The sequence below is a fragment of the Plecotus auritus genome (assembly GCF_963455305.1).
Source record: "Plecotus auritus genome assembly, chromosome: 5".
Taxonomy (NCBI): domain Eukaryota; kingdom Metazoa; phylum Chordata; class Mammalia; order Chiroptera; family Vespertilionidae; genus Plecotus; species Plecotus auritus.
The window spans coordinates 49,719,729-49,744,428 of record NC_137776.1 but is presented as its reverse complement, the minus strand read 5'-3'; the positions used below and the strand labels follow the sequence as shown (position 1 = coordinate 49,744,428).

Genomic DNA, 24,700 nt, shown 5'->3' with positions numbered 1-24,700 from the left:
AAGGGAGATAAAGTTATGATAGTTTATCTCCCTTTCCACAGGTTTCTTGCGGGTTTGGTCTCTGCTGCCCCCTCCCCCCCCCCCCCCCACCGCCCCCAGCAGCCCCAGCGCTTTGGCCGCGGGCCTTGGGGCTGCTGGGTGCCGGCCTCCCTGTGGGCTTGTGTCTTTGATCCGCCCCCCCGCAGTCCCAGCGCCACCTGGCCGCTATGGGCGTCGCCATATTTGTTGGGTTAATTTGCATACTCGCTCCTATTGGCTGGTAGCGTAGCAAAGTGATGGTCAATTTGCATTTTCTCTTTTATTTGTGTAGATTTTATAGATGAGAAAACAGTCACAGAAAGAAATCAGTGACTTTCTCAAGGTCCCAGGCTAGTACATGGTAGAGCCAGAATTTGAACCCAGGCTGTCTAACTTCAGCAGCCACACTTTAATCTCCTCAGCCCAGTGTTTGTTAAAACAGATTTCTGTGGAGCTTTTCAAATCCAGAAATTGCCTTTATATTGGAATGAATGAATTGCTCTTCTTTTCTGCACAACTGCTATAGGGATACCTTGTGTATGCATATGATTACAGTAGAATCTTCGCAAAACCTTCTGTGAAGAAATAAAGGACAATGATAACAAAAGAATTACCTCTGAAAAGCACTCTGTGTGAGGCTATCCAGAGAGGAAAATTAAAATCTGTTATGAAATCTGCTGCACCCTATCAGTCATCTTTACTGTCTTTTTACCTCCTTTCTGAAACTTATGCCCAAGGTAATTTTTCCAAAAGTTGCTCCAAGAGTGAGGCCTAAAATAGTCCTTGCTTCATCAAATCTTCCAAACACCACTACATTCCATGGAGAAGACATGGCAAAAAAGTTACTTGCAATGAAAGCTTTTGAATTAAAAATAAGAATGTAGTGGCTTTTTAAAAAAGAAGTGTCTTTGAGCCTCTTTTTTCCTCTTAAATTTAGAGGTGGAACAAGAAAAAAAAAGATTATTTTAGCACATGAATGTTGCCAGTCAAGTATGTTTAGCCACTAAGTGTTGAATACATAAAAATATTTAAGAAAACAGGTCAAATGCTGAACAAATCGGCACGTCTTTGTTCATAATCAGAAAGCCAGTAGGCAAGTATGAACAAGCGTTTCAAAATGTCAGTAAATATGAGGGTATCAAAGATTTCTGAGCCAGCAAGTTAATTGGTATTTTGATCCTTTTGAGCAACTTAACAACAAAATGGGTGAGTTAGCAGTTTTCTCCCTTGATGTTATTCAACAAATAGGTTCACCTCTTATCTTCCTGTTCAGGAGTGCTGTTTTGTAAACTCTTAGCAGGAAATATGCAGACAAAACAAAGGCAGGGAATACAGCCATTCAAAGTTCATCAGGTAGAGGTAAATAAAAGATGAAGGCTTTGTTTAATGTTACTTTTTATCTTTTTATCTTTTTTTATTTTTATTTTCTGGCCTTTGGGACTGAAATCCTGATGTGCACACCTAAAAGGCAATGTTTTGGGATCATGTTTTTGGATTTCAGAATGAGGAAGGACTTCCCCATGTCACCCAAGTCTGCAGATATTTCCTTCCTCCTTCATCCTTGGAAGTCCCCTTCTGTACCGCATCCAGCATGGCCAGTGGGGAACCTGAGGGGTGGTGGTTAAGGATTAAAGAAAACAGACAAGAGAATATAGCTGGGGCTAGGTGGGACACTTTTCTCAGATGCAGAGACAGTGCGACAGCCTGCAAGCTGAGTCTTTATTTTATAGCCAGATTCCACGAGGCAAAGTAAGGGCGTGGTCAAGATGTTTACAATGTTCTCTCGGGTTTCTAATCTACTCAATTACATCACCTGAACTCTATCAAGCTTTGTTTCGGCAGCACTTGCTGCACCTCCTGCAGCCTATATCACTTAGCCACCTGGGACCACAGGTTCGAACCGTAAGGTCAAACTTACAACTATAATTGTGCTGGGAGGGCTTTGCCCTTCAAGCTGGGACTTGCACGTGGCTTTGGCACAAGAGGACAATGCCCTCTCATTAGTCCAAGGCTTGAGCCTGTCCAAATGCTGTAGCTGTTCTCCACATCCTTCCAATTATTTTCCATTCATGGAGTCTTTGAGAAAAGGTTTGTTTCCAACACCTTCTCATCAATGAGGCTGGGTGGGTTGGAAGTATTTATCTATTGTCAGGGAGGCATGAAAGAGGCCACCTGGCAGTGCTGGGCAGGTAGCTGAAATCTCATGGAAGTTATACTGTTGAGGGAAGTTATACTGTTGAGAAAATGACTGTGAATGTTCATAGCTTTATGGTCAATGGGCTCAGAAGCATGGCTCAGCAGAAGGTCTACACTGGGACACACATGTGTTGAGATGTGTTCTGACAAATGTCTAAAAGATAGGACAGCACATTCAGTTCCAAGTCCTATGGTTTGTTTATTAAACTATTGTAGTAAATAATAAGTTTAGTAAGATCAGATTTCTAGTCTCATTTTGGACATAATATTTGGCAAGTAACCTAACATTTCTGTAAAAAATGTTTTCTTGTCTGCAAGATAAGAAGCCAGGGATATACAGATTTTCAGGGGTTGTATGCATATTCCTGGGCTTTACCTAACCTCTAAGTCTTCCAGAAAGGCCCACAGCTCTCTGGACCCGATTCTTAGCAGCTGTTAAGCTAATGTCTGTTGAACAGAATGAAACTCTTCCCTCTTCTCTTTCATCAGAAGCTTCCACCTTTTCTCATGATGGCATAAGAGCCATGGTGACCTGGAATGTCCTTCAGCTCATTCTCCCTTCTCTTCCTCCATTTTCTCTCCTCTAGAAATCTAGGTGTCACCTTTGTCTTCTCCTTAGTTTCTTCAAACAGTCCATTACCAGGCTCTGTCAACTTTACCTGCTGAAGTTACTGAACAAGTTTCCCTTGGGAATCTCCCATCCCTTTTCTTAAAGCTTTATTAATCACCCACTTCTCCCAGTGTCTATTATTATTATTACTTAATAGCAACAGCTTAATTGAAATATAATTCATATTTGACACCCTTTTAAGTACAATTCAGTGGTCTTAATATATTCACAGAGCCCTGACTGGTATGCTCAGTGGTTAGAGCGTCAGCCCACAAACCGCAGGGTCTCGGGTATGATTCCTGATCAAGGGCATGTACCTGGGTTGTAGGTTAGATCCCAGCACCCTTGGGCACATGTAGGAGGCAACCATCAATGTACCTCTCACATCTGTGTTTCTCTCTCTCTCTTTTTCCCTCCTCCCTTCCACTCTCTCTAAAAAAAAGGGGGGGGGGAATATCCTATCACCTTGCACAGAGATGTGCAACTATCACCACTATCTAAACTAAGTATCTATTCATGTGTTTACTGGTCATTTCTACATCTCCTTTGAAAAAAATGTTTATTCAAATTTGTTGCTCATTTAACTGTTGATTTTTATATATTCTGGATAGCCCCTTATCAGATATATGATTTGCAAATATTTTATCCCATTGTGTGGGTTGTTGTTCCAATTTCTTACTGATGTCCTTTGAGGCAAAGAAATTTTTAATTTTGATGAAGTGTAATTTTTTTATGTTTTCTTTTGTTGGTCATGCATTTGGGGTCATGTCTAAGAAACCATTGATTAATCCAAGGTTATGAAGGTGTATTCCTATGTATTATTCTAATAGTTTTATATTTAGATGTATGGTCCATTTTGAGTTAATTTTTATACCTGTTATGAGGTAAGAGTCCAAATTAAATCTTTTGTACATGGATATTCAGCTTTTCCAGCACTATTTGTTGAAAAGATGTTCTTTCCCCTGTTGAATTGTTTTGGCATCCTTGTTAAAAATCAACTGACCATAAATTGGTCATAAATCATTTTTGAAGTCTCAGTTCTATTCTAGTTATCTATATTTATTCCAGGCCTTTGAAAGCTCTTTTGCCCACCCTTTTGACATAGCTTCCTAAATGAACTCCCTTCCTATTCTGTTCTTTAAAGAACCACTAGCATATGATTTACCTAAACTCCCTGTCTAAGCATATTGCTTGCTTGATTAAAATCCTTATTTGAATGACCATCCAGACCTCTACTGGGTACCCAGTATAGAGCAGTCTCCGTGATCTGGCCCCTGCCTACCTCTCTAATCTCTTTTCTCTTGTCTTCCGACCTCTCTCTCAGCTCATACTCCAGCAAAAACTGAACTACTTAGAGCTATACCCATGCTGTTCCATGCTTCTGTGCTTTTGCTGGGATCTAACCTACAACCCAGGTACATGCCCTTGATCAGGAATCATAAATAAGTCCAGTTCATCACAATCCACTCTGCTATTCAGCTTCTTCATCAAGACTGTAGATGCTGCCTGAATCCCCCTTCACCAAGTCCTCAGTGGACTCACCTAACCCTGCTCATTTCTTAGGACTTTGAACGGCATTATCTTCTCTGCAACACCGTCCTTGATTCCCCCAGGCTGGGTTAAGAGCCCCTCTGATGAACTTCATTGGTGATACTTAATACGTTGTAAAGGAAACTAGCTGCCTGCCTCTTTCTTACCTTGATGTTAATGACCTGGGAGGCAAGAATTTTTTTCAGCCAACTTTATATCTGTACTGTCCAGCACAGTGATTGACACAAATTAGGTCTTTGATGAACATTTATTGAATTGAATCAAAGTCTTACTCATTGTCCTTCATCACTAACTTCCTTTACCATCTCCTTACTGACACTTTGGTCCTGACTGTTTTGAAGTACATGGCAGGTATATGGAGCTGGCTTTGTTGAGGTTAAGATGAACTTGCTCAATGGTTACACAGCGGTTGGCCTTTGCAGCTCCTCTTTTCTCTGATGGAAAGTCTTTACATGGTCATCTCCTCCTCACCTTTTAAGCTCCAGCCCAGGCACCTTCCCGCTGAAGCCTGCCTGGACTTCCCCATGCTGGTCGTTGCCCCACCCTCTCTGCTCCCACACCTGGATGTTCATATCTTTGTATTGGAGCATATACTTTTATTTGTATCCTCACATTTCTGCCTACCCCACTGGAGTGTGAAGGGGACTTCTGAGGGGATGGAGTGGGCTCATTTTTGCGTCCCTAGCATCTTGCATGGTATAGTGTTTGGTCCATGGTGTGTGTTTAGTGTTTCCTGAATGAAGGACTCTAGCCTTCAGGAATACATTTAACTGTGAATAACAAACAAAAGTAAACAAATAATTTTCGTGGCTTAAAGCAGGGCTTCTTGGTCTCACCACTGGACCAAATAACTCTTTGTTGTGGAAGTCTGTCCCAAGCCTTGTCATATGCATAGCAGCATCCCTGGCTTCTACCTATTAAGATGCCAATAGTCCCCTACCCCCAAGTTGAGACAATAAAAAAATATCTCCAGATACTGTCAAATGTCCCCTGGGGAATGAAATTGGGAACCACTGGCAAATAGGTTTGTTTGTTTCTCACAAAAAGAAATTGAGAGGTAAGCTATTTTTAATGTTCATTTTTAATGTTACTTTTTAAAAAATATATATTTTATTGATTTTTTACAGAGAGGAAGAGAGAGAGATAGTTAGAAACATCGATGAGAGAGATACATCGAACAGCTGCCTCCTGCACACCCCCTACTGGGGATGTGCCTGCAACCAAGGTACATGCCCTTGACCGGAATTGAATCTGGGACCCTTCAGTCCGCAGGCTGATGCTCTATCCACTGAGCCAAACCGGTCAGGGCTTTAATGTTACTTTTTAGCTGTTCAATGATGTCATCAGGAACCTGAATACTTTCTGACTCCCTTTTATTCCTTTTACCATCCTTAGTGTGGGGGTTGGCTTATAGTCTCATGGTCACAAGGTGGCTGCTGCCTCTTCTAGACACCATGACTGCGCTCTAGGCAGGAGGAAAGGGACAGGAGGAAAGGCTAAGCCAGCCACCTTTGCCCCACTTTTGTTAGGAAAGAAACTATTTTCCCAGGAGCCATTTCACATACCTCCCATTGGCCTGGATTGAGTCACATGACCGTCCCTAACTACAAAGAGGGGCTTAGAAAGTGGGAACAGGAGTGGGGCTAGGCACATTGTCACCCAAGAAAAACTGGTATTCAGTTAGCCAGGAGGAAGTGGGGATATAAGTGGAAAAGGTGCTAATTATGCTTATCACAGAAATCTAATGTTTATTAATTGAATGAGGGAGAGACTGAATGACTAAGGGGCTGAGTGAATTTGAATAAATACGTCCAGTTCATCACAACACACTCTTTGCTATTCAGCTTCTTCATCAAGACTGTAGTTTAAGAATTAGTAAGTGCAGAAGTGCTTGCCTGAGTAGAAGCAGGCAAGATACTGAGGACACTTTCATTCCATTGCCATGGAAAGGTGTGTTTGCAGTTTTAAGCGTGCAGCAAATCCTTTCAACTCTTGCAAAGTGAACTGAATATCATTAGTTATCACTGTGAAACTTCAGCTATGAGGACAGGGTTCCTGGCAATCCCTGCAGAGCCCCAAGGTTAGTACTGGCCCACAGGACAGGAGTTGAGAGAAAAATCAGTGTCACGGAAGAATCCAAATATCTGTGACAAGAAAGGCTGAAATCCAAATTTTAATTTTCAAAGAAAAAAGCTTCTACTTTTTTCTCTGGGGAGCCAGCAGTTAACAATGAAATGTAAAAAATCCAGGAGCTAGGGTGGCCATGCCAAGCCTTGCCTCTCACAGGACATTCTCGGATTTATTTTCACCTATAGCATCACAGGTGGGAGCCTGCCATAAAATAGATCACAATATGCCATTCAGATAAGCTAGTATATCTGCAGCAAAGTGAACAAGGTCCTTAGTTACCTGCAAATCTATTTACACAGCAGTGAGGGACACATTAAGAGATAATACTTAGGAAGGATAATGGACAGCTTCAACACTACAAGTAAGATATATTGCATGCTATGTGTACAGTCTCTGCATTTACCTTCCAGGAGCAGCAATTGAGAGGTGGCATTCTCTGGGAGGGATCTCTAACAACAGCAGTCCTTGTATACTGTCATTTCTACCCTTTTTTGTTGTTTTAATTGAGAGAATAAGTTGCTCACCCTTCCCTGTGTGTGTTGATGATTTTTTAAAAAATATATTTTATTGATTTTTTACAGAGAGGAAGGAAGAGGGATAGAGAGTTAGAAACATCAATGAGAGAGAAACATCGATCAGCTGCCTCTTGCACACCTCCTACTGGGGATGTGCCCGCAACCAAGTTACGTGCCCTTGACCGGAATCGAACCTGGGACCTTTCAGTCCCCAGACTGACGCTCTATCCACTGAGCCAAACCGGTTTTGGCAGTGTGTTGATGATTTTTATGTAGGTGAGACCTTAGATGACTTCTTTACTCTCTTAACTCTTACATTGCCATTGTTATAGTCTTGGTTAGTACAATAAACAAAAAATATTTTAAGAGTGCCTTCTATAATACCATTTAAAGACTATAAGCAATGGCCTGGTCCAACTTTCCCATTTCACAGATGAGGAGACTGAGGCCAAAGAAATGAAATAGCTTCCTCCAGGTGCATCTTTAGCAGGTGGCAGTATCAATCTTTGCAGGTTGCTATAGACTGAAGAGAATTTCTGTGACCACTTCCCTTCCTCCTTAGGGGGCAAGATGGCTTCAAGTTGGCCTTGCCTACACTGAGGATCTTCCTAACTTGCCTATAGCTATAGATGATTCAAAATCCCAAACCTCATTTTTTTTAAGGTTCTGCCTTTTTTCATGGAGCCCACATTGCTGACAGATGTCTTTTACCTATTCAAGTACCAGAAAAATCATTTCTGTAGTTGACAGCTATGCAAATTCAGCCTGAAATTTGAAGTGGTGATTCACAAAGTGATTACAAGAGGTAATATCAGTCACACTGTTCTCTAAAAATACTGAGTGCTGGTAGTAATAACAAGTCCAGGCTGTCTTTCCTGATTCCCTTTATGTCTGTATTGTGGGCAGCCTCAAGACCTAATTCAATTATAAGGAAGAACCCATGTAGAAATAGAAACACAGGGAGCAATGGCCACATTATGGAAACAGTGCAAGAAGAAATAACAGAGGAAAACAAGGAGAAAGACATTATGAAGGTGTTTGATAGTATCAATGCAGTTGGATTGGCCACCAGCTTACTCTATAAAAATCAGTGGCTGAAAGAAAACTTTGTCCCTGCTTGGACAATTGTTAAAACAAATGTCAGTGGGACTAACTTATGTTAGATAATGATAGCAATGAGACAGAGAGAAAAAAAAAAGAATGAAGAAAAAAGGAGAAAAAGTAGGAAAGGAGAAGGAGAATGCAAGGATACCTCCTGGCACAGAGATAGCCAATGAGTGCCACTTAACTCTCCAATCCCAGCTGCAGATCTGGTCCTCAAAGAGGCACATTTTCTTCAGAGTCCGGATGTGGCTGTGAATTCCCCCCAACACGAGACTCTAGGGAGCCACTGCCTAGTCCATCAGCTGACCCATACTAGCCATTTCAGTTTTAGTATGCTCTATTCTCTTTATAGTAAACTAGAGGCCCAGTGCACGAAATTCATGCACGGGAGGGGGGGTCCCCTCAGCCCAGCCTGCACCCTCTCCAATCTGGAACCGCTCAGGGGATGCCCGACTGCCGATTTAGGCCTGATCCCGGGGATTGGGCCTAAACCAGCAGTCGGACATCCCTCTCACAATCCTGGACTGCTGGCTCCCAATCGCTCACCTGCCTGCTTGATCACCCCTAACTGGCCTCCCCCACCGCCAGCCTGATCACCCCTAACTGCCTCTGCTTGCCAGCCTGATTGCCCCTAACTGCCCCCCCCCCCACCAGCCTGGTTGCCTCCAAAGGCCCCACCCCCGCTGGCCTGGTTGCCCCCAACTTCCCCCCCGCCAGCCTTGTCGCCCCTAACTGCCCCCTCCCGCTGGTCTGGTCGCCTCTTACTGCCCTCCCCCCCCCTCCCCGCCGGCCTGGTTGCCCCTAACTGCCCCCACCGCCAGCCTGGTTGCCCCTCACTGCCCCCCCTGCTGGTCTGGTCACCCCTCACTGCTGCCCCTGCCAGCCTGGTCACCCCATGCAGCCTGTGTTTAGTCGCCCATCCAGTTGTTTCAGTCGTGACGGCCCCTGGCTTTTTATATATTAGGATATCTGCTCACCCCTAAGCATGTTGGTGTAGGGATGACTCAGAGGAAAGATTTTTAGCTACTTCTTCATATACACTTGGTTAGAGAAAAGAAAAATAGATTTTTGTCAAAGAAAAGAAGGGAAGAAGGGAGAGGGGCATTTATTGACCACTTACGGCAGGCTTCATGCTAGTGCTTTACAGTATCATCTCACTTAACAGTGGAAATGGCCCCCAAATCAATGAAATTATTCCAGTTTAATACAGAAAGAAGCTGGCTTAAAGTTACACAGATAGTTTATGGTTGAGTCAGGATAGGAAATGAGTTTGATTTCAAAGCCCATCCCCAAAATATGTAAATGAGACAGTTAAATCCAATAATAATTGAGAAATCAAGTTGTAGAATTCATTTAGAAAAATATACATTAATAATTTTGTCAGTTGTAAAACAGAATAATCAGTTTAATGTTTAACTTTTTATTATCAATTAATTTGTGAACGTACTCAACCTCAGTCTCTAATTCCCAGTGCTTTTTTTCTTTAGAAGGCCTCCTTAAAGCTTCTGAGCAGGCATCAGCATCAGAAATATTTATTAAGTGCCTATTGTGTGTGCAGGGTGCTATATGAGTAAAACTGAATTAGAAGGAATTTACGACCTCAGGACTTCCACTATTTAATAAAGATCGTAATAAAAGATCAGAATTGAAAAAGAAAAAATATCAAAATAACATATTGTGACTTCTTATTCCAAGGCCCAAATTTAGAAGTCTTTCTAAGTATATAATGGCTTTTTAAATTTTTTCTTTTTTGGTAGCAGATGGTGGCCAGCTGTTCTGTCTTTACCGAAGGCTAAACATGAAGGGGAAAAATTAAAATAAAGGGGCTTATGGTAAATCTGAGAAAGAACTTAATAAACTAAATCTGGATTTTTATACACACTAAAGGGAAGTGGGCAATTGGGGGTAATTATCAAATTGTCCAAGGCAAAATAGCTTAGTTCCCCCTTTTATCTACATAGGAGAAAATTATTTATATGGATTAAATTGTTTCGATAATGGTCTTGGGTATCTGAGTAGACAGTCTGGGTGGTCACTGATGTAGATTGAGGGTCCCTCAAGGGATATTTTAAACTAGAAAAGGATTAACACTTTGCCATATAACTGGGGGCATTTCTACTTAGATGCAAGTGATATCAGTCAAATTAGTAGCTACATGATTCTTTTACCAGCATCTGGGCCTGTTGTAATTAAACTATAACAATTTACTTAATGTTTGAAATTAATTTTTAATTAAAAAATAATTATGAATGCCATTTCCTCTAAAATTTATTTATTTATTTTTAAATCCTTAACCGAGGATATGTTCATTGACTTGAGAGAGAGAGAGAGAGAAGGAAAGAGAAAGAGAGAGACATCAATTGGTTGCCTTCCATATATGCCCTGACCGGGAATCAAATTGCAACTTCTTGGTGAACAGAACAACACTCCAACCAGCTAAGCCACCTGGCTGGGGCTCCTCTAAAATTTCTAAATATCCTATATAATAAAGAGTTAATATGCAAATTAACCCTCACACCCTCAAAAGATGGCTGCCTACAACCAGGCAAGCAGGGGGGTTAGTGAGGGATGACCAAACGACTGAACAAGCAGGCTGCATGGGGCAACCAGGCCAGCAGGGTGTTAGTGAGGGATGACCAAATGACTGAACAAGCAGGCTGCGTGGGGTGACCAGGCCGGTGTGGGGAGAGGGGGCCGTGAGGGGTGACCAGGCTGGCGGGAGGGGCAGTTGGGGGTGACCAGACTGGCGGGGGGGCGGGCAGTAAGAGGTGACCAGGCTGGCGGGGGGGGGGGGGGGCTGTGCAGTTGGGGGCAACCAGGCTGGTGGAGGGCAGCAGTTGGGGGTGATTAGGCTGGAGGCTGGCAGGGGGGCAGTGAGAGGCAACTAGGCCAGTGGGGGGGGGAGTTGGGGGCAACCAGGCTGGCAGGGGGGGCAGTTAGGGGTGACCAGGCCGGTGGTGGGGGGCAGTTAGGGGTGATTAGGCTGGCATGCAGAGGCAGTGAGGGATGATCAGGCCAGCAAGGGGGGGGGCAGTTAGGGGTGACCAGGCCAGCGGTGGGGGGCAGTTAGGGGTGATCAGGCTGGCAGGCAGGTGAGCGATTAGGAGCCAGCGGTCCAGGATTGTGAGAGGGAAATCGGCAGTTGGACATCCCCCGAGGGGTCCCGGATTGAGCGGGTGCAGGCTGGGCTTGAGGGGACCCCCCCCGCCCCGATGCATGAATTTTGTGCACCAGGCTTCTAGTTACATATAAGACCAAAGTCTTTCTGTACTCCTAATTTCATTTCCCAGCATCCTGCTCCCATCATGGCCTTTTCTAGAATAGCTACTGTTATTATTTTGGTAGTTTTACCCTTTCATAATACACACACACACCACACACACACGAAAAAAAACCCTTGCTTTTTTTTTAGCTTAACTTGAATCACATTTTGTACTATTTGGCAACTTGCTTTTCTATTTAACAATATGTAGTAGAGATAAATCCATAGCTCTAACACATATCTTTTAACTCCCTCATTGAAATCAGTGATATTCACTTAGCCATTCCCCTACTGGTGGATATTGACACTGTGTCCCTTTGTTTATCAATGCTCAATAAACAAAATATTAAATGTGTTTGAGAATTTCTTAAGAGCAGATTTTGAGCAATTGACCTTCCCAAGGGAAAGTAATGTGCTGCAGAAGGTCATTTGGACCTAACAAGGAGAAAAATGATGGTGAGACATGGGAGCCAATTTCTTTCCCAGCTAGACTGTGTCACTGTATGCGTCACTTCCCTTTCCTGGATTCTGTTTCTCTCACTCAGTGGTTCTTCATGCACAAGAATCTCCTGGAGAGCTTGTTAAAACACAGATTGCTGAGCTCCACCCCCAGAGTTCCTGATTCAGCAGGGGTGTGTGTGTGTAAGTTTCAGGTGCTGTTGGTACTGCCAATCAAGAGCCACTGTTCCAGGTGTATGTTGAGGAGAACAGACTGTGAAAAAGATCACTGTTGAGATTCTAAGAGCCTCAATCAGACTACCTAGGGAAATTTTTTAAGTCTTCCAACTTATCCAAGTTTAATGACATAACCCAAGACTCGTTGCAGTAACAGTATTTGGTTAATGAGAAAAATCAGCTTTAAAAATCACAGAAGCAATTGTTTAGGCCAAGGGGCAAGTCAACGTAGCATCATTGTTGGAAAGAATCTTAAAGGGTCATTCAGTTCAACTGCCTAGCTAAAACTAGAATTACTTCAGCAACATTCTTGACCTTGTCAATCCACTTACCATTAAATAATTCCAGAATCTAGGAATTCACTCTTTGGCTCCTGAGGGAGGCCATTCCATATTTTTAGATGTCTAATCACAACCATGATCCTCCTAACCTTGACCCAAACCATCCTTCAGAGGCTCTTATGCATCCATCCCAGTTCTATCCTCTGGGCTTTAAAGAATAAATCATCTTTCTTCTCTACTTGATGGCAATCAATTATAGTGTTTCCCTAAGTCAATGGTTCTCAAACTCTATAGCACATCCAAATCAGCACAGGAGCTTGTTAAAATATAGATTTCTACTTCTAATCACAGAGATTGTGATTCTGTGTCTAGAGTGTGGCCCAAGAATCCACATCTTTTATGAAATATTCAGGTGGATCTGATGCAGGTGGTCTGCACATGACAGTTTAAGAGACTAACAGGGTTCAGGACAAACCACCCCACATTATGATACCTTGGCATATTGAGTATTTCAGGCTGGAGGAATTTGAGAAATGGCATGTGCAGGAAGGACTTTCTGACTTTCTGAAGCAGATCACAAAATCCTCATGTGAGGGGTGGCCTCCCTCTACCTGGAGGAAAAACATCCTGGTCTCCAAAGAAAAGGGGACAGAGAGGAATCTGAATGGACAAGTCTTGTAAGTTTCCCCCAGTTACCTATATTTAGCTCATACTTTTTGTTCCATCAGATCTTTCCACAGCTCTTCGCTCTTCATCAAACCTAGCATGAAAACATTTAGGTTTAATAATTTCTTCTCGTGTTCATTTCCTTACAAAGGCTCCTGTGTCACAGATAACTTATATTGAACAAATATGTATGCTTTTCTCCTATAAATCTGTCTTTGTCATGCTTCTAATTTTCAGACCCAAACAGTGATCCTAAGAGGCTCAAGGAAAACTTTTTCCTACCCTACTAGACTAAACTCTTTTTATTTCTAAACTCAATGCACTCAGCATCTTCATCAGTTCCTCATATAACATGGCTTGAGTTCTGTTCTCTATCCTGGTTGCTAAAGGCTGTCTGCCAAAAGACACCCCAAAATATATTCATTACCTCCACCCACCCTGATTTATTATTATTATTATTTATTATTATTATTTTTAGAGATTTAGGTCATTTTATTCTGAGACTTATTTTTTCAGTTCTAAATTCCTCCTATTTTATTTTTATTTATTTTTTTGTTTAAAGTATTACTTATGTCTCCTTTTTCCCCGATTGACCCCCTTTTCCCCCGCCACTCCTGAACCCCAGGACAAGCTCCCACCACCCCAGTGCCCATGTCCATCTGATTTATTGTTTTTTATAGCACTTATTTCTACCCCAACCAGCACTGGGGATCGAGCCTGCAAACAAAGTACATGCCCTTGACCAGAATTGAACCCACAACCCATCAATCCACAGGCTGACCTTCTAACCACTGAGCCAAATTGGCTAGGGCTGCTCCTGAATTTCTGACCCTCAGAAACTATAAAATGACAAATGTTGGTATTTTTAAGCCATTAAATTTTGGAGTAATTGTTATACAGCAATAGAAAATTAATATATCCTAGAACCTTATAGATCCTTCCAGTTTGTGGTTCTATAATTTAAATGCAGGATGAAAGCAACATATGTGTCCATAGATGGCTGAATGGATAAAGATTATGTGATATATCTCTATCTATCTATCTATATCTAAATATCTATATCTATATATCTATTAATATTTCTCAATTTCTCAGCAATAAAAAAGAAAGAAATCTTGCCATTTGCGACACCATGGATGGACCCAGAGGGTATTATGCTAAGTGAAATACGTCAGAGAAAGATAATACCATATATTTCACTTACATGTGGAATCTAAAAACAAACACACAAATCAATAAACAAAACAAAACAGAAACAGACTTATAGAGACAGAGAACGAACTGATGGTTGCCAAAGAGGAAGAGGTGGGAAAATATAAAAGAAAAATAAATGGAGGAGGATGTATCTCTAGTTGTCTGTTGCTTTTACTAAGACTAAAAACTGCTTTGCCTGTTACACTTTCAAACTCTTTCTTGAAGATTCTGCAATAAACATTTTAAGCAGAAAACAATATTTTTAATATAGTTTTAAACTGGATATTTACTATTTTGATAGCTTATATGTTTTAATAAGATGGAACCTTGGGGAATGTAGCACCTTCTATAGAGTTCTAAAGCAGGAAAGGTTCTCTTAGGTCTTGGGAGGACCATCGGGAGTTATGTGACATTGTACGCAACATGTTGTATTTAGAGCAGTTTTCTAAGAAAGAATGTATTTGACCAGGTTTTCCTTCTCCTCTTCCTCCAAAAGAGTTAAAAAGCATTTATCTGGATCCCATTCCCCTTGTGGGAATATGGGTACAGAGATGAAATTAACTTACGACGGTTAGAAACAGGTCTTCTTAACTCAGAGCTCAGACTCGAATCTGCAAGGTGAATTTTACTCACAACAGGCAGCTTAGGGCAGAACTGATCTTTGCAATGCTCTCAAGGGCCCAAACCCAAGACAAACCTCTACCCTTGTGATTTTGCTGTTATGCATATCTTCTGCTCATTTAATTCATCAAGCTGTTTCAGCAAAGGGGTGGAATTGACCTCCCAAAAAGACCCTCCTTGCTGACCTTTTATCTTGGTTCTTTTCCGTTTCATCTTTACACCGAAGAGCACAGGAGCGCAGCCAAGTGTTTGTTGGTTTGTTGGTTGTTTTTTTTTTTTAGCAGGGTACCTGCTAGAATCCAAAAATAATCTGTGGAGGAAACACATTCTACTTCTCTGACCTGGTTACTGTAGAGCTGTCACTTACGTTTCTTCAGTATTTTTTGAAACCCTCACCTCTTTGCAGTACCATTACCCATCTCCATTACCATCATAAGCCAGATATGAATATTATCGTCATACTAAATTAAGAGATTTGGGTTGAAGAACTAAAAATCTAAGTTCTAATATTTGTTAGTTCAGGATGTATTCTGCCTATTTAGAAATTATAAATTGCTAATAATTATCTCCAGATACCTAAAAAATGTATAAATCCTAGCCTTGGCTGGGTGGTTCAATTGGTTGGAGCATCATCTCAGTTGTGGGTTCGATTCCCAGTTAGGGCACATACCTAGGTTGGGGCACCTGTGGGAGGCAGTCGATCAATATTTATCTCTCATCTCCATGTTTCTCTCTCTCTCCCTCCCTTTCTTCCTTTCTCTCTCTCTCTCAAATCAATAAAAACATATCCTCGGGTGAGGATTAAAAATATATATAAATCCTTAATTCAAAAGCTGAAACATATCTTGCATTCCTTTTATATCCCTGGCAGTGCTGGTGATTCGTTAGGTTCTCTGTAAATACTTCATCACCAGTAGTATTGAGCAGTCATCATGAGCAAGCCAGGGCTGATCAAAGCCAAGGATGCTCATGTTTCAAATGGCCAGGCCTAATGGAAAAAGTGTAGGAAATCCTGATTTTACCACTGATCTTTTTACCTTAAGCTAGCTGTACCTCAGCTTTCCCTAGACATTCACCCCATTCAGATTTGCCATCTGTTCCCACCACCCCCATGTCCTCGAAGACAGTCTTTTTGTTTTTGCCAAAGCCAAGTGAGAGTAGCCATGACTAAAACTATAGTCCTGGAGAAGCAGGGACTGAAGAGTCTGTGCTGATGCCATGATCTGCCCAGATGGGCCTGAACTTGACTCCTAGTTATTCTTCCTCCCCTTAGCTCCACAAGACATCTCCTAGGCTTGGCTAAATGATCTACCATGGGCCTGCCCACCATTCCGGGGTTCTAAGAGAGCATTGCCTCCCCTCAAAGGTGAAAACACAGACTCAGAGCCTTGGATACATTCTCAGGATTCTGAATGCAAGTATTTCCAGCAAATTCAGCATTATATCCTAACTTGCAAAATAATCTTGTAGCACAAAGATAAAGTTAAATCACTCAAGTGCTCATTGGATATGTTTATTTTTCCATAAACAGATATGGGAATGTCTGGCAGGAGGAAGGGACATTTTTTATATTTTGGTGATTTTTTAAATAAGTAAAAATGGCTCTATATTTAAAAGTAATTCCAAAAAAAAACACATATCAGCTTTGTCTGAGAAATGGCAGGAAAACCCTTTGACAAGGAAATTAAGTTTATTTTTTATGCTTCCAAGGTGTTGAATTTAATTATAAATGGCAGCAAAAAGCAGAGAAAAGATCCTTGAAAGTTTTTAAAAGAAAAACTGAGATAAAGTTTTTCTAAAAGGATAATATATTAGTTATATCTTTTTTTAATGATGTTATTTATTTAACGTATTTTTTTCTTTATTAAGTATTACATATGTGTCCTTATCCCCCCACAGCCCCCCACCGCACCCCCCCCCCATGTCTATGTCCATTGGTTAGGCTTATATGCATGCATACAAGTCCTTTAGTTGATCTCTCCCCCTTACCCCCACCCTCCCCTACCTTCCCTCTGAGGTTTGACAGTCTGATCGATGCTAGTCTGTCTCTGGATCTGTTTTTGTTCATCAGTTTATGTTCATTATATTCCATAAATGAGTGAGATCATGTGGTATTTATCTTTCTCTGACTGGCTTATTTCACTTAGCATAATGCTCTCCAGTTCCATCCATGCTGTTGCAAATGGTAAGAATTCATTATTTTTTACCACAGCATAGTATTCCATTGTGTAGATGTACCACAGTTTTTTAATCCACTCATCTGCTGATGGGCACTTAGGTTGTCAAAAAATGGGCAACGGACCTTAATAGATAATTTTTGAAAGAAGACATAAGGAAGGCCAAGAGACATATGAAAACATGCTCAAAGTCACTAATCATCTGAGAGATGCAAATCAAAACAACAATGCGGTACCATCTCACACCTGTCAGAATGGCTATCATCAACAAATCAACAAACGACAAGTGCTGGCGAGGATGCGGAGAAAAAGGAACCCTCGTGCACTGCTGGTGGGAATGCAGACTGGTGCAGCCACTGTGGAAAACAGTATGGAGTTTCCTCAAAAAACTAAAAATGGAACTCCCATTTGACCCAGTGATCCCACTTCTAGAAATATATCCCAAGAAACTAGAAACACGAATCAGAAAGGATATATGCACCCCTATGTTCATAGCAGCACAATTCACCATAGCTAAGATTTGGAAGCAGCCTAAGTGCCCATCAATAGTTACATCTTTTTTTAATGGGAAGAATAAAGAAAAGGAGAGAGAAAACCCTTTTGTTGTTGTTCTTTGAATCTACCCAGAAACTCTTTTATTTGAAAATACGGAAGTTTATTAAAATAAGTAATTCAAGAAGACAAATGTGTTTTTGGTGATTGTATGAGGAGACCATATGTACTTTGCACCTTAAGACAGATGTGTGGCTCAGCAGACAGTGTCAGTAGTATTAGGCTATGACCACTTTTGCTATTTGCTTCAGATGGACTTTTCAAAGCATAGTCAAACTTTATACAATGGTGTCACCAAACTAAAGGGGTTTGTTCACCTGTGGGTGTCAAAGCCCAAGCAAATGTGAACTGGAGTTTGCTGCAAAGAAAGTAAAGGTTTATTTAAGGAAATGGCACCAAACCCAGAGTCACAGGTGAACTAATACTGTAAGACCTGGCTCCCTGGTAGCTTCTAGGGGCTGAATTATAAAGGGGGAAAATCATTAATCTTAGTGTCTAAGGGAGTTAGGATCATGGTTAGGGTCATAGTCTCTATTGAATGGTCGGTGCTAGGATAGGGGGTAGTTGGTCATTGCACCTGGTCCTGATGTTAGCCATGGCATTACGCTATCTGGTTTCACAAGGGTGTGATTGGTGGGGCCGTTCCCATTTTCTGAGTGTAGAGCTGAAATACAACTGAGGCCTAGATGTTATCTTTAGTTTGACTGAAACTGTGTCACTGTGTTCAGCATACCTGGGGCTTTGTTCCTAAGATTATTTGATGCTGACCAGAACCCCATTGTCTGAGGGATTAATGATTAAGGGAGTGGACATGCAAGGGAGGGAGGTGAGTGAGGCAAGGTCCTCATAGGTTGTTGGATAAGGCCAGTTTCAATAAAAGAAAATAAGGCGAAAAGGTCAGATTAAAGAAATAAAGTTTTAGCATGGTTAGAATAGGATTACAATTTTTTCAAAAAAAATTAGATATTTTTTATTCAAAGGTTCTCAACAGAAAAAAACTAACAATCTGATGAGATGTATAGTTCAAAGATGTCTTTTGATGTTTAGCAACAAGTCCTAGGAAAGAAAACTAGAACATTATTTTGAACCAAACAAATAAGTTACCACTGGCAACTTTGTGGCACTAGTAAAACAAAATAAAAATTTAATTCTCTTGCCAAAACCGGTTTGGCTCAGTGGATAGAGCGTTGGCCTGCGGACTGAAGGGTCCCAGGTTCGATTCCGGTCAAGGGCATGTACCTTGGTTGTGGGCACATCCTCAGTGGGAGGTGTGCAGGAGGCAGCTGGTCGATGTTACTCTCTCATCGATGTTTCTAGCTCTCTATCCCTCTCCCTTCCTCTCTGTGAAATATCAATAAAATATATTAAAAAAAATTTAATTCTCTTGATCATATAGATATCTCTATAAAAACCATTTTTTTCAGTCTGTACAAGGTCTTTCTTCATAAAAAAATTTAATGACTGTTTACTAGGTGATGTTTAACTGATTTTCTTCTTTTTTTTTTTTTTAATATTCAGAGGTTATGTTTTCCAACTCTTACCCAGATGAGTATGACACTTAGTTCGGATATTTCAATCAGCAGATTTCCTCTCCTCTTACAAATTATTTTTATAATAGTAATTCCAACATTTTATATGATGATTTTCACTGGAAGAGCTATCTAAATTTCAGCTTTCTATAAGGATTAATACTTTGGGTTCTCATGCAAGAAGATGTCATACACTGAGTGGCCAGATTATTATGATCTCTGAACACATAATAATTTGGCCACTCAGTGTATATCCTATATATTAAAGGCTAATATGCAAATTGTCCCCTCAACCAGGAGTTCGACCAGCAAGCAGGATGGCCAACCACCCATGTCCCCTGCCCCTGGCCAGGCTGGCTGGACCCCACCCATGCACGAATTCATGCACCGGGCCTCTAATACACACACACACACACACACACACACACACACACACACACACACACACACACACACACACACACACACACACTGAGTGACCAGATTATTATACGTTCAGAGATCATAATAATCTGGCCACTCAGTATATATGCATTCAATATGAATTACAAAGCAATATTAAAAGGGAAATGCACGTAGCAGAAAATATGAAAGTAGGTAAGAGCCAATAAGAATAAATTGTATATCTTTCACTATCTAGTACAGTGGTCGGCAAACTGCGGCTCGCGAGCCACATACGGTTTGCGAGCCGTGGTTTGCCGCTCTGTTGACTAATGAGTTTGCTGACCACTGGGCTAGACTAAATGTTACTGTGTAGTTGGAAGCTGTGAGGATTAGGCAATTGTGGCATATTGTGTGCAAAAAGGTAAAGGGTAGTATATGACAGTGGTTGGCAAACTCAGTCAACAGAGTGGCAAACCGCGCTGCGGTTTGCCGACCACTGATCTAGTACATTGTTATCAGTGCTCAAGAATTATTTACTATTAGAAAACAAAGCATGTCAATGGGCCCAGAGCAATTCTACTATACCAAGTGAAATGAAGACTAAAAATGCTTTATCTTATTCTTTTATTTTGTAGGTATTATTACTTGGCATTCAGAGCACATCAAACGCCTCTTGCTAGCAAAGAGAGTTGTGTTGCTATCTTGGAAAAGTCCAGATTAGATCACTGGGTGCTGGGAAAAACAAAGGTAGTTCTTTCTTTGTTGTTCGAATTGTCACCTGTGATGCTATATTACGTACCCTCGACTCTTGTCAGTGATATGAATGGCTCTGTAAATTGTGTAGCTTAGCAGATAAGGCCCCAACCTAACAATGATCTTAGCTGGTCTTGGGTCAAGAGTCCCAGGACCTCAAGGACCAGAGGAGGAGGGTGTGCCACTATTCGGCATGTAGTCTGAGAGCCACTTAGCATTTCTAGAATGAGATCTTCAAGTTTATTTTAAAATGTTCTTTTTTTCCAATGCTACTTATTTCAGCACTGCATACAAATACACAAATCATATTAACGACAATAATGAGTATCTTTTATAGCTTTGTTGATTTTTCATTAGACTCTTGTTGTGTTATTTATTGCATACCCTAATTAACAGTCTCATCGTGTGTAGCTTTTCATTTGGGAGAACATCACATCCCTGTGGGATTCCAGGTTTTTATGGTCCATTCTGAATTGCCATGCAAAGCCAGTCTTAGCCTCAGTGTTGATGGCAACACTCCTGCTCCTCGGCAGAAATTAGATCACTGTGGGTCATCTAGGCCCCTCTCCCTGGGAACTTCTGTAGGATTGGGGTCAGTTCTGTTGGGTAGCACCTCCATTAGAGGCTGTGGGGAAAGAGTCTAGAGATCGAGCCGAGAGAAGGGAATTCATGGCGGAAATGAGGCAGGCTTAGAGAATAGTTGGGATCTCCTAAAGCCCTATCAACTTCATTGTATGTTTGCATCCATAATCACAGATTGGCTCAGCCTTAGAAGTGGAATTGTATTTGCTTCCAAGAAGTTCATAACATTAGCATAAATCAAGTCACTGTAAACTTTATTTAGATAATGCTTTTAATATTTAAATGCTGAAATAGAGTGAATCTCTGTTTGGAAGCCCATATATAATGCTAAAACTAATGTCTCATTTCAGGTTTTCCTCAAATATTACCATGTTGAGCAATTAAATTTGCTGCTGCGAGAAGTCATAGGCAGAGTGGTTGTGCTGCAGGCATATGCCAAGGGGTGGCTTGGAGCCAGGAGATACAAAAAAGTCAGAGAGAAGAGAGAGAAGGGGGCCACTGCCATCCAGTCAGGTAAATGGCTCTGAATCTTGGCATTTCATTAAGCACCAGTTCTCAGTGGTTTCTTTTCTTCCTCCCTCCCCACCTCCTTCCCTTCTTTGTTCCCTTCCACCTTTCTTCTTTGCCTCAGCAAATCTTTATCCAGTGCATCCTACAGGCCAGGTCCTATGCTAGTTGCTGGGGATGTAGCAATAACAAGAGCGCCATGGTCCCTGACCTCCAGATAACCAAACAAGCTGTCACACACACTATGACGAGTGGCAAGACAGAGGCAGTATGAAGTGGACGGAGGTAAAATCCAAATCACACAGACATGTGCCCCAGCTCCTGGATGACGGACATAATTTATACTTCAGTTCCATTAACAGGTTTTTCAGATCAGAATTTCTAATGCCACTTCAGAAGGCTTTTCTAGCCCAGACAGGGCTTGGAAACCGAGGGAACAGATCACGAGGCCCTGTCACATGCCCGGCCCAGTCAGTGCCTCTTTGCATACATGTGTGTATTCATGTTACAAACAGCATTTGACTCCTGTGCTCTTGATGAGTGGTTGTGAAAGCCCATAGCAGATCGTCTCCTTCGTGCTCTCATAACGTGCTCTCATAATGCTCACTCTGGACTTCCTGACCTCGCTCAGCAGCACGGAGAGCTGGCACAGTTGGTGGGGAGCAAAGAGGAGAGGCAGTCGTGCTCCTGGTGTGCGGCGTAATGCCCCAGGTCTCTGACTAAAGGACTCAACGCAGCGGCGGCGAGTCCCTTCTCCTTCTCTGCATCCATGTATCTTTACCCTCACCCAATGCAAGTGTTGTGCTGCTAATGATTCCCCTTGATTCTCCTCTTTATTATTCTCTCCTTCAGCTTTCATGTTTATACCTCCCTTCCAATAACAAAGATGGAACAGGTCACATGGTTCTGTTTCCCACCGCCAAAGCCTGAAGACAGAGCTTCCTCCATGGGATGGAAGGACAGGGGATCCCCTCACCTGGGGTAGGGGTCCCTAGTCATGCATAAGTGGAATCCAGAATATTCTGGAAACTCTGCCTGAATGAAAATAACTCCTCCTCAGAAGCATCTTAGAGGCCAAGCTGAAAGTACAGAGAGGCCCCCCTTCCCCATCCCTGCTCACGTATCTCTGCTGATTTTGTTCAGTGAGGGAGGAGGAGAGGGGTAATAGATTGGAGGAAAACAGCTTATATCAATTCTCTGGCACGTTCTTAAATTAATGTCATTCCTAGCACATGGTTTTATATTTTTAGCCTGGAGAGGATATGATGCTCGGAGGAAATTTAAGAAAATAAGCAACAGAAGGAGTGAGTCTGCTGTTCATATTGAAGCAGGTAATTAAAACATCATTTTCATAGCATCCACTTGGAAATAGTCAGTGATTAAGTTCATATGAGTTTAGGAAAGCTGCAAGGTTAATAATTCAGGAGCACTGGAATAGGAGCCGAGAATTCTAGTGAGGGTTTTTTGTGCTGTGTCTGACACACCCCATGTGTGGCAATGATGAGAGTAACCCTCAGTGAGCATTTGCTGTGTGCCCCACTTGGCTGAGGGTGCTCTGAGTAGGTACTCTTACATTCCCAGTTTTATAGAGGGGGCAACCAAGGTCCAGAGAAGTGAAGTTGCATGTCCATGATCACACATCTAGTCCGTGGCAGAGCCAGCACTGGAACGCAGGCAGTTTGTGTAGAGTTAACTTCGCATACCCGCCAACGGAACAAACCCCTTTCCCTCTTGGAGGCACATGGCCCTCATCTGTGAAACTAAAGCAATGGCTAAAAAGGTCAGGAAGGTGCCTTCGAACCTTGGAATTCTCTGACTATATGCCAGACCTGTATCTCAGCATCACAAAGATAGGAATAGCTCAAGGACTTTCCCAGCAGACCAAGTTTTCTTCTCCCCGGGCCGTTATGTGCTTAAAGTGGTCTTCTGGATCCATAGGGAGAGCACAAGGTGGCTCTTATGGCTTGGCGTGGCCATGGTTACCTGAGCACTGTGAGCTCTGGTTCCTGGCTCATCAGTCCCCTCCTTGGCTCCCAGGTCACTCTGCTCTTTTGCAAGTGGCAGTATCCACAGTGGCTGGGTTTCCTCTGTAATTTGAAGCCGTACAAACCTAATTGAGGAGCTGGAAAAAACAGGCCCCAACACACCAGTAGCTCCCAGAACTCAAGACAGGGAGACAGAATATGAATGTGGCCAGTCCAGTGGACTCAGCCGTAGGGAGGGGGGTAGGGTTCCAGATAATGCCACGACTGAAGCAAACCTTTATATCAATTAGCCCACAACCTTTTCCAGGGGGTCCTTACCCAGAACCTGGCTCCAGAAATACTCAGAACTCTCTTAGGCCACTGTAAAAGCCGGGCTTCTTCATTCCAAACCAAAATATTTTAGAGGAAAGGGTGTCATTTAAGTGGGAATGTGTAACTTTTAACACCATCCCCTAAGATTTCTAAGCTCTGCAACTTCAAAGCCTCAGGAGGAGGGATATGATTCTAGTTGCAATTTAAGAAAGACAATTCAAAGTGCATTTGTTCCCTACTTGCCCACCTCCCACCACAAACAGACAGACACACATACATAAACACACACACACACACACACACACACACACACACACACACGGTCCCCCTTAAGAGAGGATACTGGGCTGACTTCTGATCTTACAGTTTGGCCCAAAGCCCAACATATGTTTTAAAATATAAACTTTGAGCTTATATATTGTTGATCCACTGAATCCAGTATCATAAATCAAATATCCCCTCTCTGAAGATCATGTTTGGAGGGCTCCCTGTGTTGGCGCCAAAACGGTACCAGGTGTTAGGCCAGTGGAGTCAGACTGGACCTTGGTTCAGCAACCTCAGTACTTGAGTTCTGGCTAAGAAAGAATTCAGAGTCAAGACTCAAACTATACGAAAAAGTTTATTTAGAAAGTCGCAGAGGTAGAAGAAGTGACCCATAGAAAAAATGCACCCAGGAAACAAGTTACAGAGGCAAAAGAAGGCCTCTTGGAGCTTAGGAGAAAGAGAGAGGCAAGGAGAACATCCTGGGCAAAGGGGTGAGAAAAAGTGTGGGCGGGCTCAAGGGAGGATCCCCATAGACTATTCACAGCTTTCCAGGTGTGTCCCATCTCTCTCCATCCCACCATGGAAAAAATCCAGCCGTGTCTTCTGCAGGGCCAAGGCAAAGGCCAATGCCTACAGTTTCTGCTTCAGAGTCCTTGGGAGCCCACACAGTCTGTCTCAGGCCCCAGGTCACATGTTCCTGGGCAGGAGAGAACAGGAACCAACAGGGCAAGTGTGGGTCCCAAGCAAGAGAAAGAGCTTTGTTCTCCTGGGGTTTTAACCAGGAACTTTTTCAAACTAGCCAGTTAACTTTCCAAGTTTTTGTGGGCTTCTG

The 24,700-nt window shown here is 42.2% G+C and overlaps 1 protein-coding gene across 1 annotated transcript in view; it reads left to right on the top strand.

Annotated features, from left to right (window-relative positions):
- MYO3B (myosin IIIB) overlaps nt 1-24,700 on the top strand; it is a gene marked incomplete at its 3' end in the record, with an annotated part of 379,148 nt that overhangs the window by 228,204 nt on the left and 126,244 nt on the right. The window contains exons 25-27 of the mRNA XM_080668808.1: nt 20,101-20,212; nt 21,151-21,313; nt 22,558-22,638. Coding sequence (XP_080524934.1) covers nt 20,101-20,212; nt 21,151-21,313; nt 22,558-22,638 — 356 coding nt within the window. The remainder of the gene's footprint in view (nt 1-20,100; nt 20,213-21,150; nt 21,314-22,557; nt 22,639-24,700) is intronic.